The sequence below is a fragment of the Protopterus annectens genome, chromosome 4.part1 (assembly GCF_019279795.1).
Source record: "Protopterus annectens isolate FY-2018-M chromosome 4.part1, PAN1.0, whole genome shotgun sequence".
Taxonomy (NCBI): Eukaryota; Metazoa; Chordata; order Ceratodontiformes; family Protopteridae; genus Protopterus; species Protopterus annectens.
Window position 1 is genome coordinate 139,738,374 of NC_056734.1, and position 13,830 is coordinate 139,752,203.

The 13,830-nt window shown below is 45.2% G+C and overlaps 1 protein-coding gene across 1 annotated transcript in view; it reads right to left on the bottom strand.

Annotated features, from left to right (window-relative positions):
- Positions 1–13,830, bottom strand: part of CAB39 (calcium binding protein 39) — a 1,351,479-nt gene that overhangs the window by 882,043 nt on the left and 455,606 nt on the right. Inside the window, exon 6 of the mRNA XM_044070040.1 lies at positions 4,914–4,933. Coding sequence (XP_043925975.1) covers positions 4,914–4,933 — 20 coding nt within the window. The remainder of the gene's footprint in view (positions 1–4,913; positions 4,934–13,830) is intronic.

Here is a 13,830-nt window from a genome sequence, read left to right on the forward strand (position 1 = left end):
GGCACCCAGGATTTGTCAGACACTATTCCTCTAGACATCTCTACTCCTGCACGTGGGGCTGCTAGACCCCCTGCTTCTATGTCTATCAAGGCCTTTTCCAGGGCTAAAGCAGCCAAAATTTCTAAGGCTTTGCCTACAAAAGCCTCCTCTCACAGGCCTACCTCTAGTTCCCAGATTCTCAGCCTGGCTCAGTATCTTATTTCTTTGATCATGGGATCCCAACCTCACCCAGACAGGGCCTCTCAACCTCCTCCAGATAAGAGGCCTAGGACTGAACCTCTCTACAGACTATTCCTCGGATGGCTCAGATATTTCTGACCATCAGGAAGGCCCATATTCACCTTGAGGATTCTGATGCAGAAGACTCCATTCCTTCTGCTTCCCCTCCTGAAGAATTTTCTTTTGGGGAAACCCTACACTCTGAGGGAACACTTCCAATGGCAGGGCCAGGATTTTTCAGATTCAAGGAAAAGGCTAAGGACTTTTTTACATTTACCACAGCATAGGCCTTTAGCCATACCTCCTGTACTATCAGTTGTTGATGCATATAATGATGCCAGTACTGCCCCTGATTCTCTCCCTCCGGCCCCTGCCAAACCTGACAGATGTTACAGGGTCCCGGACACTCACTACCACTTGTATAAGGCTCATGTTGCAGACCCAGAAACCATTTCTCAGGGCCCTAAAGGTGTTGCAGCTGTCTCTGCCAAAAACCCTCTTCCCTCTGAAAGGGAATCTAGAGCATTAGAGAGATGGGGTAAAAAGGTTTATACATCTGCTACTCTTTCGGCCAGGGCCTTAAACTGTCAATTTCACATGATTCAGTACCAGGAATTTTTGTTAGACCAGCTAAATAAAAAACTGTCCTCTCCTGAACCTATAGACCGTAGGTCCCTTCAGGATTTGGTACATAACTCTCAGCAGGTCAGTAATCATTTTTTAAAATGTGGCTATGATGCACTGGAGGCTTCTTTTAGATCAGCTATGACTGGAGCAGTGATTCGAAGGCATGCCTGGTTAAAAGAGCAATCCTTACCAGACCATGTTAAGTCAAAACTCCTAGATGCTCCTATGGAGAAACAGTTTGTTTGGCTCCCCTGCACAGGAGGTTCTAAAGAAAGTGGAAGAAAAAGCAAAATCTGTCCAAACAGTCTAGGATTTTTTGCAGGTCCAACCACCGAGGTTTAGCAGAAATTGGCCTTCAAGGAATTGATCCTTTCCAGACACCTCCAGAGCACAGAGAGGCAGAAATAGACGCCCAAGAGGCAGAGGTCAATCTAGGGGTGCCTACAGGGGTCGTCAGTGGCAACCTGCCAACCAGAGAAGTGCTGCCACAGCTACGACTACAACCACTTCCACAGGACAGACACAATGACTTGGCTCTGATTCCGCCTACCAGGGAACAACTGGAAGCACCCTTGGGCGGAAAGCTAGCCTTATTTTCAGACAACTGTCATTGCATTACAGGAGACAAATGGACTTTACAAACAATAGACAAGGGCTACAGGTTTCACTTCCACACTCTACCAAAAAAGAGAGGAATGCCAAACCTTCCACCAAGCCAAAAAACAGAGGCTCTAAAACAAATCACCAACTTACTAAGGATGAGAGCAATAGAAAAGGTACCATCTATGGAACAAGGCCAAGGATTTTACTCCAGACTATTCCTTGTACCAAGAAAAGAAAATCAATGGAGACCTATTCTCGACTTGTCCGCACTGAACACATACCTCATTGTTCCAAAATTCAAAATGCTGACCCTCCAGCAACTTCTTCCCATGTTGGGCAAGGAGTCTTGGCTGGTGACTCTAGATCTCAAGGAGGCATACCTGCACGTCCCTATACGACCAGATTGCAGAAGACACCTCAGATTTCTTGCAGGATCAGAGCATTATCAATTCTCAGCATTGCCCTTTGGCTTATCTACTGCGCCCAGAGTATTCACGAAATGCCTGGCATCAGTAATTGCTCATTGCAGGCTTCAGGGAATTCAAATTTACCCGTACCTGGACGACTGCCTAATACAAGCAGACAAGACCAAATTAACAAAAGATTTGGCCAATGTCATACAACTGTTGCAAGCCTTGGGATACACAGTCAACATTCAAAAGTCAAGGCTAGTACCATCCCAAAGGATAACATTTTTAGGTGCAGAACTGGATACAACAACTCAGATGGCTTTTCTGACAGAGGAAAAACAAAAGCAACTACCAGTCTATTTCATGGCATTAACAACACAAACTCAGCTTACTGCAAGGAAAGTCCTGCAAGCCCTGGGTTACATGGCATCCTGCATAATATTGATCCCACATGCCAGGCTGCATATGAGGAAGTTGCAATGGTACCCAAGGAATGCATGGTCTCAACACAAGCACAGTCTAGAAGCCCAGATTCCAATTATTCCATGCCTGAAAAAAGAATTCCTGTGGTGGGCACAGGCCTGTCAGATAAACAGAGGATTGCCTTTCCACAAACCACATCCAAGCCAGACCATCACCACGGACGCCTCAGACCTAGGCTGGGGGGCGCACATGGAAGACAAGTGTATGCAAGGCCTATGGTCCCAAAACCAGCTGAATCTACACACAAATCGAAAGGAGATGCTGGCAGTGAAACATGCAATCCAGGCATTCAGACCATTTCTCCAACAAGGTCACCTGCTGATAAGGACGGACAATACCACAGTGATGTGGTACATCAACAAACAGGAGGTACACACTCATACCCTCTATGCCGGATGGCAATGGACCTGTGGAATTTGGCCCTGAATCTCAACATTCAGCTGCAGGCCAGATTTGTACCAGGAAAAGAAAATTCACTAGCAGACACCTTAAGCAGAACTACCACAGATGCTCACGAATGGATGCTGCATCCAGATATCTTCAAAACCATAACAAAGAAATGGGGAATGCCAGAGATAGACCTGTTCGCCTCCCCACACAACCACCAATTGAAGAAATTCTGCTCAAGAGTGTACCACCCACTTGCCTGGAGGGTGGACTCCCTGTCCTTCAGCTGGAAAAACCTGACAGCATATGCATTTCCACCTCTTCCTTTGATGTACAAAGTCCTACTGAAGATCAGAGAGGAACAGCCAAAGGTAATCCTGTTAGCTCCAGACTGGCCAAGACAACATTGGTACCCGCTACTGAGAAGCATGTCTCGGGCACACTCATGGCCTCTACCTCTCTGTCCATTACTTCTAACTCAGAACTACAAGACCCTGCATCCAAACTTGAAAACACTGCAGCTAACTGATTGGAATATTGCATAAAACAAAATCAACCAGATTTGTCTCAGAGGGTTAAGGACATTATCCTGGAGGCTCGAAGACCCTCCACAAGGAAAACATATTCAGCCAAATGGAAAAGATTCCTCATTTGGAGTACAGCAAAGGGAGAAAATGTCTCATTGGCAAACATAGCACACATCCTGGAGTACTTAGCAGAACTGTTCCACAATGGCCTATCCTACTCCTCCATTAAGACTCGTGCATCAGCAATTTCTGCAGAGTACAACATGGATCCGCCTGTCTTCTCTCATCCTTTACTCGGGCAGTTCTTGGGAGGAATCAAAAACGTAAAGCCTCCAAGGAAACCACCTTTACCTGCATGGGATCTCAACTTTGTGCTGGAAAAATTAACACTTCCCCCTTTTGAACCAGCAGCAACAGCAGACTTACAGTACTTATCTTGGAAAACTGCATTCCTGCTAGCAATCACTTCAGCAAGAAGGGTATCTGAGTTACAGGCATTAATGGCAGTCCAGCCTTTCCTTATCTTCCATCAGGATAGTGTGTCTGAGAACTAATCCTACTTTTATGCCAAAGGTGGTCTCCAGGGTATCATTGAACCAAGCTATTCATTTACCTACATTCTTCCCCAACCCACAAAACAGGGGAGAAAGACTACTACACACCTTGGATGTGCACAGACAACTGCTCTATCATCTGGACAGAACTAAGGTCAGCAGAAAAACAGACCAGCTTCTGGTAGCATATGCAACAGGAGTGCAAGGAAAAGCAATTTCAAAACAATCTCAACATGGATAGGAAATTGCATTAGATTCTGCTACTCGTTTCATGGAAAGACAACTCCTGAAAATATCAGGCCTCACTCCACAAGAGCTACAGCCATCACTACAGCTTTCCTACGAGGAGTGGCTACCAAAGACATTTTAGAAGCTGCTACTTGGAGCTCCGTGCATACATTTGCCTAGCATTATAATCTTCCTTTATACTCCAGATCCCGAGCAGGTTTTGCAACTGCTGTTTTGCAAGGGATCTTAACTACACTATCATTATCTTAGTGCCTCCACCCCCAGTTTGGCTATGGTATTCTACCCATATGTTAGGACTGCAGATGCATCCTTGAAGGACATAGTACAGTTTTGTACCTACCATAAATGTAGATGTCCGATAGGTATGCATCTGCAGTCAGAATTACCCACCCTCCTTCCCCTCTGTGGTATTCCTAGGGTACTTACCCCACTTTTAGCTAGCTGGTGGAATCTATTATGGTGTATTTGTTTGTATGTATGTATATATATATATATATATATATATATATATATATATATATATATATATGTATATATATTTTGCTCTCTACTGTTTGGAATTATCTGCATTTATCCAAATTTAGCCTTCCTAGAGGGCACCTGGCATCTGGGGCAAGAAACACTGAGGAAAATGGTGTCGGCTGATGCCTTTATACCCCAGCAGCAGTGACGGGTGAAGTGCGACATCAGCCGAGGCCAGACCCAGACTTTGGAATCCGGCCGACCGAAGGGCTGCCTGAGGCAGGACAACCCATATGTTAGGACTGCAGATGCATACCTATCGGATATCTACATTTATGGTAGGTACAAAACTGTACTTTTTTATTTCTCCTGTGCCTAAATTGAAGATAAACTATCCCATTAAAACAGTAGCCTTTGTTTGCAAGCAATCTCGCCTTTCTAAAAGGTAAAAAGGGTGGCAAGCAGGCTCCTCCTGCTAAGGCTACTCAAACTTTAGTGCCTCAGAAGACTCCTTTTCCAGATAAACCAGGTGCTGTCTGACTATCCTATTCTTCCCAGCCGCTTTCCTCTCTCTCTCTCTCTCTCTTTCTCTGTTTAGCTACAGATTACTCAGGATTCCTGGGTCCTCCCCATTATTCGCCAAGGATATTTCATGCTTTGGAACCCCCCCCCCCCCAATGTGTTCCTCAGCCTCCTCAGGAACGGCTGTCCTTTCCTGAGGGTGTTTCATGACCTTTTAACTCTGGGTACTGTTCGAGGTGCCTGTGTTCCAAAGGAGGAGTGGGTTTTACTCCGGGGTATTTCTAGTACCCAGAAAAGAGAGTATTGGAGACCAAGTGTAGATGTTCTTCGTGTTTCACTGTTGCAGTCATTGCATTTGGGTAATCTGCTGGTAGGTTGCCCTCAGTCGGCCTGAATTCCAAAGTCTTGGGTCCTGCGTCGGTTGCGGTCTTCTCTTCCATGACATCAGGTCGTCAGAGGTATAAAACATGCAGCCGACACCATTTTCTTTAGTCTTTCTTGCCGCGTGGTGCCCAAAACAGAAGCATTTCATAAGTGCCGGTCGGCCGACTACTGAAATATTCAGTTTATTGGGGAAACTTTTTTCTTGCTTTTTACCGATGTCAGAAAAAGTTAATTGTATTACTTGTGGGAAGCAAATACCTCATAAGGATTTCCATTTATACTCTATTCCTTGCCTAGGCCCTGATCCCAAAGTGCCTGGCTGTTAGTTTTGTGCTAGATTTAACCAACGCACTATTAAGCGTCTGTATATTTTTGCGTCAAAGTATTTTGGAAACCGATTTAACTACCCAATATTGTCTTCTGATAGCAATCAGACTACCGGAGTACATAAAAAACTCAAAGAAAAGGACAGAGAAAGGCAGTTGAGATCCAAAACAGACGACAAAGCTTCTCCTAAGCCAGTCGCCGGTTCGCCGTTACTCAGTGAAGCGCCTTTGCAACCCCTGATACCTGCTACCTTTGAGTTGCAGACCTCTACAGACACCAATGTGGAGTCTGGCATGCCACAAGATACTCAGGTTATTGGACCGACTGATGTATCACCCTCGGATGGGTCCGGAGCCGCTGAGCAGGCACCAGCTTCTGAGGGTGTATTAAGACCTCAACATTTGTACATCAAACCGATGACAGCTGCAAAACCAAAGACAAAAGCAACTTCTAAAACTAAAAAAAACGACGCATGAGCCACGTGCACAGGCCTCTGTGCTTAAAAAGCAGATCAAAATGGCTGAAGACCTTATTACCTTGATCAGAGGTACCCATTCCCCTCCAGATAAGAGGCCTTGGCAAGACACTGATTATGAATCTTCAGATCAGGTTTCTATTTCTTCTGATTCCTCTTCTGATCAGGAATTTATCTATACCTCCCTATGAGGATTCTGATGCTGAGGAGTCTATTCCATCTGCATCTCCTCCTGAGGATTATTAATTTGAAGAAACCTTGCATACTCTGAGGGGGCATTTTCACTGGGAGAGTCAAGACTTGTCAGTCAAAAAAGAGACACTGGGATTTCCTTCTCCCTCGGCACAAGCCTTTAGCCATTCCTCCTGATGTTCTTCGTGTTTCACTGTTGTAGTCATTACAGTTGGGTTATCCTGCTGGCAGGCTACCCTGTTGGCCTGAATTCCAAAGTCTAGGTCCGGCGTCGGTTGCTGTCGCCTCTTCCCTGACAGTGCGCCAGGGGTATAAGATGCAGCCAACCCCATTTTCTTCAGTCTTTCTTGACATGCGATGCCTGAAGCAAAAGCAGTTTGCAAGTGCCAGTCAGCTGACTTCTGAGATTTTCGTGTTAGAATTTCAGATCCAAAGTCTTCACTAAAAGCTAAGTACCCTGTTGGGGAAACTTTATTTCTTGCTGCAGACTGATACCAGAAAAAGTTAATAATTGTATTTCTTGTGGGAAGCAAATACCTCATAAGGACTTTCATTCTTACTGTATTCCTTGCCTAGGCCCTAACCACGACGTTGCTAGTTGTCTGTTTTGTGCTAGATTTAACCAATAAGCGTCGGTACGATTTTGCATTTCACTGTTTTGGCAGAAGATTTAACTATACAATGTCGTCGGATAGCCATCCGTCTACCGGAATTTACAAGAAACGCAAAGAAAAGGACAGGCATCAGAGTCCAAAACCGAAGATGAGGTTTCTGCACAAGCCTTTAGCTATTCCCCCTGTTTTTGACATTGTGGATGATGTGTTTTCGGAGTCTAGCCTGACCCCTGACTCTCCCAGTAAGCCTGACAGATATTACAGGGTCCCTGACTCACATAAAATTTTATTTAGAAACCCTGATGTTCATCGTGTTTCACTGTTGCAGTCATTACTCTTTGTTATCCTGCTGGCAGGCTACCCGCAGTCGGCCTGAATTCCAAAGTCCTGGTCCGGCGTCTGTTGCTGTCGCCTCTTCCATGACGTCAGTTCACCAAGGGTATAAAAGATGCAGCGGACGCCATTTTCCTCAGTCTTTCTTGCCGCGTGGTACCCGAAGCAAAAACAGTTGGCAAGTGCTGGTCGGCTGACTCCTGAGATTTTCAAATCCGAATTTCAGAACCAAAGTCTTCATTAAAGCTAAGTACACCGTTGGGGAAACTTTTCTTGCTCCAGACCGATGTCAGAAAAAGTTAACAATTGTATTTCTTGTGGGAAGCAAATACCTCATAAGGATTTTCACTCTTACTGTATTCCTTGCCTAGGCCCTGACCACAACGTTGCTAGCTGTCGGTTTTGTGCTAGATTTAACCAACGCACTATTAAGCATCTGTTCGATTTTATATTTCATTACTTTGGCCAAAGCTTTACTTATATAATGCCGTCGGAACAGCCGGCGACTGGAGTTTACAAAAAACGCAAGGACAAGGAAGAGGATAGGCATCTGAGGTCCAAAACTGACGAGGCCTCTTTTAGGCCAGTCACTGGTTCGCTGGTTCACAGTGAGGTGCTTTCGTAGCCCCTGGCACCCGCTACCTCAGAGCCACAGGCCGCTTCCGACTCCCACGTGGAGCCGACTGGGCCTCTGGATACTCAAGGTATTGGACACACTGAAATCATTCCCTCAGATGGGTCCTGAGCCACTGAGCAGGCATCGGCTTCTGAGGGTGTCTTCAGACCTACACAGTTGTATGTTAAACCATCTTCAGCTTCAAAGACTAAAGCAGCTCTAAAGACAAAACAAGTACAGAATTCTCCTACTCAGGCTTCCATGCCTAAAAAACAGATGCTTAAAATGGCCGAAGACCTAATTACTTTTATCAGGGGTTCCCATCCCCCTCCTGATAAGAGGCCTAGGCAAGAGACAGAGTATGATTCTTCTGATCAGGTTTATATTTCCTCTGATTCCTCTTCTGAACAGGATTACTCTATTCCTCCCTATGAGGATTCTGATGCTGAAGAATCCAGTCCTTCAGCCTCTCCTCCTGAGGATTATTCTTTTGGGGAAACCCTGCATACCATGAGGGAGCATTTCCACTGGGAGAGCCAGGATTACTCAGAATCTAAGAAAAGGCTCAGACACTTTCTGCTATTACCTCAGCCCAGACCCCTTGCTATTCCACCTTTTCTAGACATTGTAGATGTATTTTCAGAGTCTGGCCTGTCCCCTGGCACTCTACCCCCTGCACCTGCTAAGCCTGACACACACTACAGGGTCCCAGATTCTCATAAATACTTATATAAAAACCCCGCTGCTGACCCAGGAACTATATCCGAGTCCCAAAGGGGTCAAGGCTTCCACTGCAAAAACCCTGTCCCCTCTGATAGGGATTCTAGGGCACTGGACAGATGGGGGAAAAAAGTTTACTCTTCTGCTGCCTTGGCTGTAAGGGCTTTAAATTGTCAGTTTCATATGCTTAAATATCAGAAATACTTAGTCACTGCTTAAACAGAAAATGTTGACAAATTCTGAATGTTCAGAGAACAAGGAAATGCAGGATTTATTGCATGCAACTGAACAAGTGGGAAAACATTCTTTGCAATGTTATGATTCACTGGAGGCCTCTTGCAGGGCCACTGTTACAGGTTCTGTTATTAGAAGGCATGCTTGGTTAAAGGAACAGAATCTTCCTGATCAAGTTAAAGCAAAATTATTAGATGTTCCATTACAGCGTGATACTTTGGTGCTAAAGCAGAAGAGGTGTTGAAGAAAATGGAGGATAAAGCGAAATCCATGCAGACAGTTAAGTTTCTTACAGGTACAGCCACCCAGATTTAGCAGGAACTGGCCTTCCAAAAATTGGTCCTTTCCAGTGTCAGACAGGCCACAGAGGCAGAGAAGTCCCAGAGGCAGATCTCGGCCCCGAGGCTCATACAGGCCTAAACAATGGGGTGCTCCTACCTCCAAAAGCGGAGAAGACAAATCACAACCTTACAGGAAACAGTCCCAATGACTTTCCTCTGCCAGTTCCAAGCACTTTTCTTTTGGCAGCCCCCTTAGGGGGAAAAGTAGCACTTTTTTCACCAAATTGGCAAATGATTACCCAAGACAATTGGGTCTTGAACATAGTGTCCCAGGGCTACAGGTTCCATTTTCACACCCTACCAAGGGCAAAAGGTATGCCAGACCTGCCACACAGTCAATGGGCAGAGGCACAAAAGCAAATTACAGCCCTCATGGACATGAGGGACATTCAACAAGTACCACAACAAGAGCAGGGGCAAGGATTTTACTCTAGACTTTTCTTGGTGCCCAGAAAGGACAAAACCTGGAGACCAATACTGGACCTGTCTATACTAAACACGTTTCTGGAGGTTCCAAAATTCAAGATGTTGACTCTACAGCAACGACTGCCCATGCTAGGCAAGAAGGCTTGGCTCGTAACTTTGGACCTAAAAGAAGCATACCTGCATGTCCCAATCAGACAATCTTGCAGAAGATACCTCAGATTCATAGCTGGCTCAATGCACTACCAATTCTCTGCGCTGCCCTTTGGCTTATCTACTGCACCCAGGGTCTTCACAAAATGCCTGGCACCAGTAATTGCATTTTGCAGACAAGAGGAATTCAAATATATCCCTACTTGGACGACTGCCTTATTCAAGCAGAGAACAAAGACATTCTTCTAAAGCATCTGGCGTTTGTAAAAATATTACTAATTTGCCTAGGGTACTCAGTAAATGAAAAATCAAAACTAGTACCCTCTCAAGAGATATTCCTGGGTGCAAGCTTAAGTACAACTGCCCAGATGGCTTATCTCACACCAGACAAAGGCAACTGGCTTCTTATGTCAAAACGTTGGCAACAAAGACCCAGTTTATCTGCAAGGAAAATCCTGCAGGCCTTGGGCTTCATGGCATCTTGCATTCTACTAATTCCATATGCCAGACTGCATATGAGGAAACTACATTGGTATCTAAAAAGTGTTTGGACTCAGCATTGCCACAGCCTGGAGACAGTAATTACCCTTTATTCCCTGCCTGCAACAGGAGTTTCGATGGTGGGCACAGGCCTGTCACCACAAGGGTCTACCATTCACTCTACCCACAGCCAGACAGACACTGACAACAGATGCATCAGATTATGCCTGGGGGGGCCCATATGGCAGGAAAATGTATTCGGGGCACATGGCCTGCAGGCCAGATGCATCTTCATATCAGTCAAAAAGAGATGTTAGCTGTTCACAATGCCCTGACAGCTTTCAAGGATCTACTTCATCCAGGACAGCTACTGATAGACTGGCAATACTATGGTCATGTGGTACATGAACAAGCAGGGAGGCACACATTCCTACCCCCTCTGCAGACAAACATTGACCTTGTGGGACACAGCATTGACTTATCAAGTTCACCTGCAAGCACAATTCCTGCCAGGAAAAACAAATACTCTGGCAGATGAACTAAGCAGAAACCTCATGGATCCCCACGAGTGGAAACTGGATCCACAAGTCTTCAGCATGATGACAAGGAAATGGGGATGCCCAGACATATATCTATTTGCCTCCCTTCACAACTGCCAATTACAGAGATTTTGCACAAGGATTCATCACAAACAAGCATGGAGAGTGGACGCCCTATCCTTCCACTGGAAAAACCTAACCGTATATGCCTTTCCTCCACTGCCTCTCCTTCCCAAGGTACTCCTAAAGGTCAGACAAGAGAAGCCAAAAATTATATTGATTGCACCAGACTGACAATGCCAGCACTGGTACCCAATCCTAAAGAGCTCGTCTCAAGGTCCAGCATGGATATTGCCTCAAACTTCTCACTTACTGACCCAACAAAACAATCAGATCCTGCACAGCCAACTCAGGACCTTAAATCTTGCAGCATGGCGGATAATGTAGCCATTCAGAACACTCCTCTTTCAAAAGCTGTTATGGATGTTATCTTGGAGGCCAGGTGGCCCAGTACCAGAAAATCGTATGCAGAAAAATGGAAGAGATTCTGTGCTTGGAACCAGGAACAAGGCATTGACACGTATGTACCAAATATTCCTCTGATTTTACAATACCTAACTGAGATGCTGGACAAAGGCCTTTCCTTTTCATCAATTAAGATTCATGCCTCTGCCATTTCAGCCCATTACAATACAGAACCACCTATCTTTTCTCATCCTTTAAGGCAGTACCTCAGAGGGGCCAAAAACATCAGGCCTCCAAGGAGAACACCAATTCCGGCATGAGACCTCAATTATGTCTTGGAAAAACTCGCACTGCCTCCCTTTGAGCCAGCCTCAACAGCTGATATAAAATTCTTATCCTGGAAAACAGCTCTGCTTCTAGCAATAACCTCTGCAAGATGAGTCTTAGTTACAAGCACTCATGGCTATGAAACCTTTTATCATTTTTCATCCAGACAGGGTTTCTCTGAGGACAAGCCCAACATTTATGCCTAAGGTGGTGTCCAGTGTAGCCCTCAACCACACCATTCACTTGCCTACCTTTTATCCAAACCCACAGAACAAGGGTGAGAAAATTCTGCATTCTTTGGACATACATAGGCAGCTACGCTTCTGCTTGGACAGAACTAAAGCTTTCAGAAAGACTGGGCAACTTTGTGTCATATGCTGCAGGATCACAAGGAAAGGCCATCTCAAAACAGACTATTTCTAAATGGATAGGTCATTGCATCCGTTTCTGCTATTCTCAGCATTGCAAATCAGTGCCTAAGGGCATTAGGCCTCATTCTACCAGAGCAGCACCCACTTCAGCAGCCTTCCTCAGAGGAGTACCAACCAAAGACATCTTAGAGGCTGCAACTTGGAGTTCAGTGCACACTTTTACAAAGCACTACCACTTACCTCTTTACTCTAAATCCAGAGCAGGCTTTGCCACTGCAGGGTCTCATAGCCTCTCCTAATCCTATTTAGCTCAGCCACCCATCCTCAGCTTTGGGATTCAACCCAAGAGTAATGACTGCAACAGTGAAACACGATGAGCATAGTACAGTTGTGTAGCTACCATAAATGTAGATGTTCGAGTGTATTCACTGTTGCAGTCCAGGTTACCCTCCCACCGTTCCCCTACCTTTGTCCCCCTTTCTTTTGCTGGGGTTTATCTGTATGTCTCTATTCTATACAACCTATGTGGTGTATTTGCTTGTAGATGAAGGAAATGTTTCTTTACTGCATGTATGTTTATTGGCATAATATATTTAGCCTACCCTTTTGGGGGCACCTGACATCTGGGGCAAGAAAAACTGAAGAAAATGGCGTCGGCTGCATCTTTTATACCTCTGGCGCACTGACGTCAGGGAAGAGGCGACAGCAACCGACACCGGACCAGGACTTTGGAATTCAGGTCGACTGCGGGTAGCCTGCCAGCAGGTTAACCCCAAGAGTAGTGACTGCAACAGTGAATAGACTCTAACATCTACATTTATGGTAGGTACACAACTGTACTTTGCTGATCCTGAAACTATTTCACAGGGTCCAAAGGGAGTTAAGGCCTCAACAGCAAAAAATCCTACCCCCTCTGACAGAGATTCTAGAGCACTGGGCAGATGGGGGAAAAATATTTATACATCTGCAACCTTGGCAATCGGGGCCTTAAACTGTCTATTTCATATGATTAAGTACCAACAACATGTTATGGGATTGCTGAAACAGAAAATGTTGATTTCAGAATGTGCAGAAAATAAAGAATTGCAGGAATTTTTGCATGCAGCTGAACAAGTTGGAAAGCATACTTTGCAATGTGGTTTTGATTCTTTAGAGGCCTCCTGCAGGGCCGCAGTTACTGGATCTGTGATTAGGAGGCATGCCGGGTTAAAGGAACCAAATTTGCCTGATCATGTTAAAGCTAAATTGCTAGATGCACCTTTACATCATGATTCTCCGTTTGGTGTTAAGGCAGAAGAGGTTTTAAAGAAAATGGAAGACAAAGCTATGTCTATGCAAACCGTTAGACGACTTAAAGTGCAGCCACCAAGATTCAGTAGACACTGGCCTACAAAAAATTGGTCCTTTCCTGTGTCAGAGCTCAAAGGGGCAAATCCAGACACCCTATGGGTTCCAGATACCCGGCGCAAGACTCATACAGGTCAAAGCAATGAGGCGCATCCACCTCCAAATCTGGAGGAGATAAAGCGCAAACCTGCTGAAAGCAAACGCAATGACGTCCCTCTGCCTACACCAAGTACTTATCTTTTGGCAGCACCCATAGGGAGAAAATTAGCACTTTTTGCTCAAAATTGGCAGTTAATAACCCAGGACAAGTGGGTACTAAACATTGTATCACAGGGATACAGATTCCATTTCTACACTCTGCCAGTGGCAGATGGTTGGCCAGATCTGCCAAAAAATCAATGAGCAGAGGCACAGAAACAGGTTACGTCCCTCATGGATATGGGGTC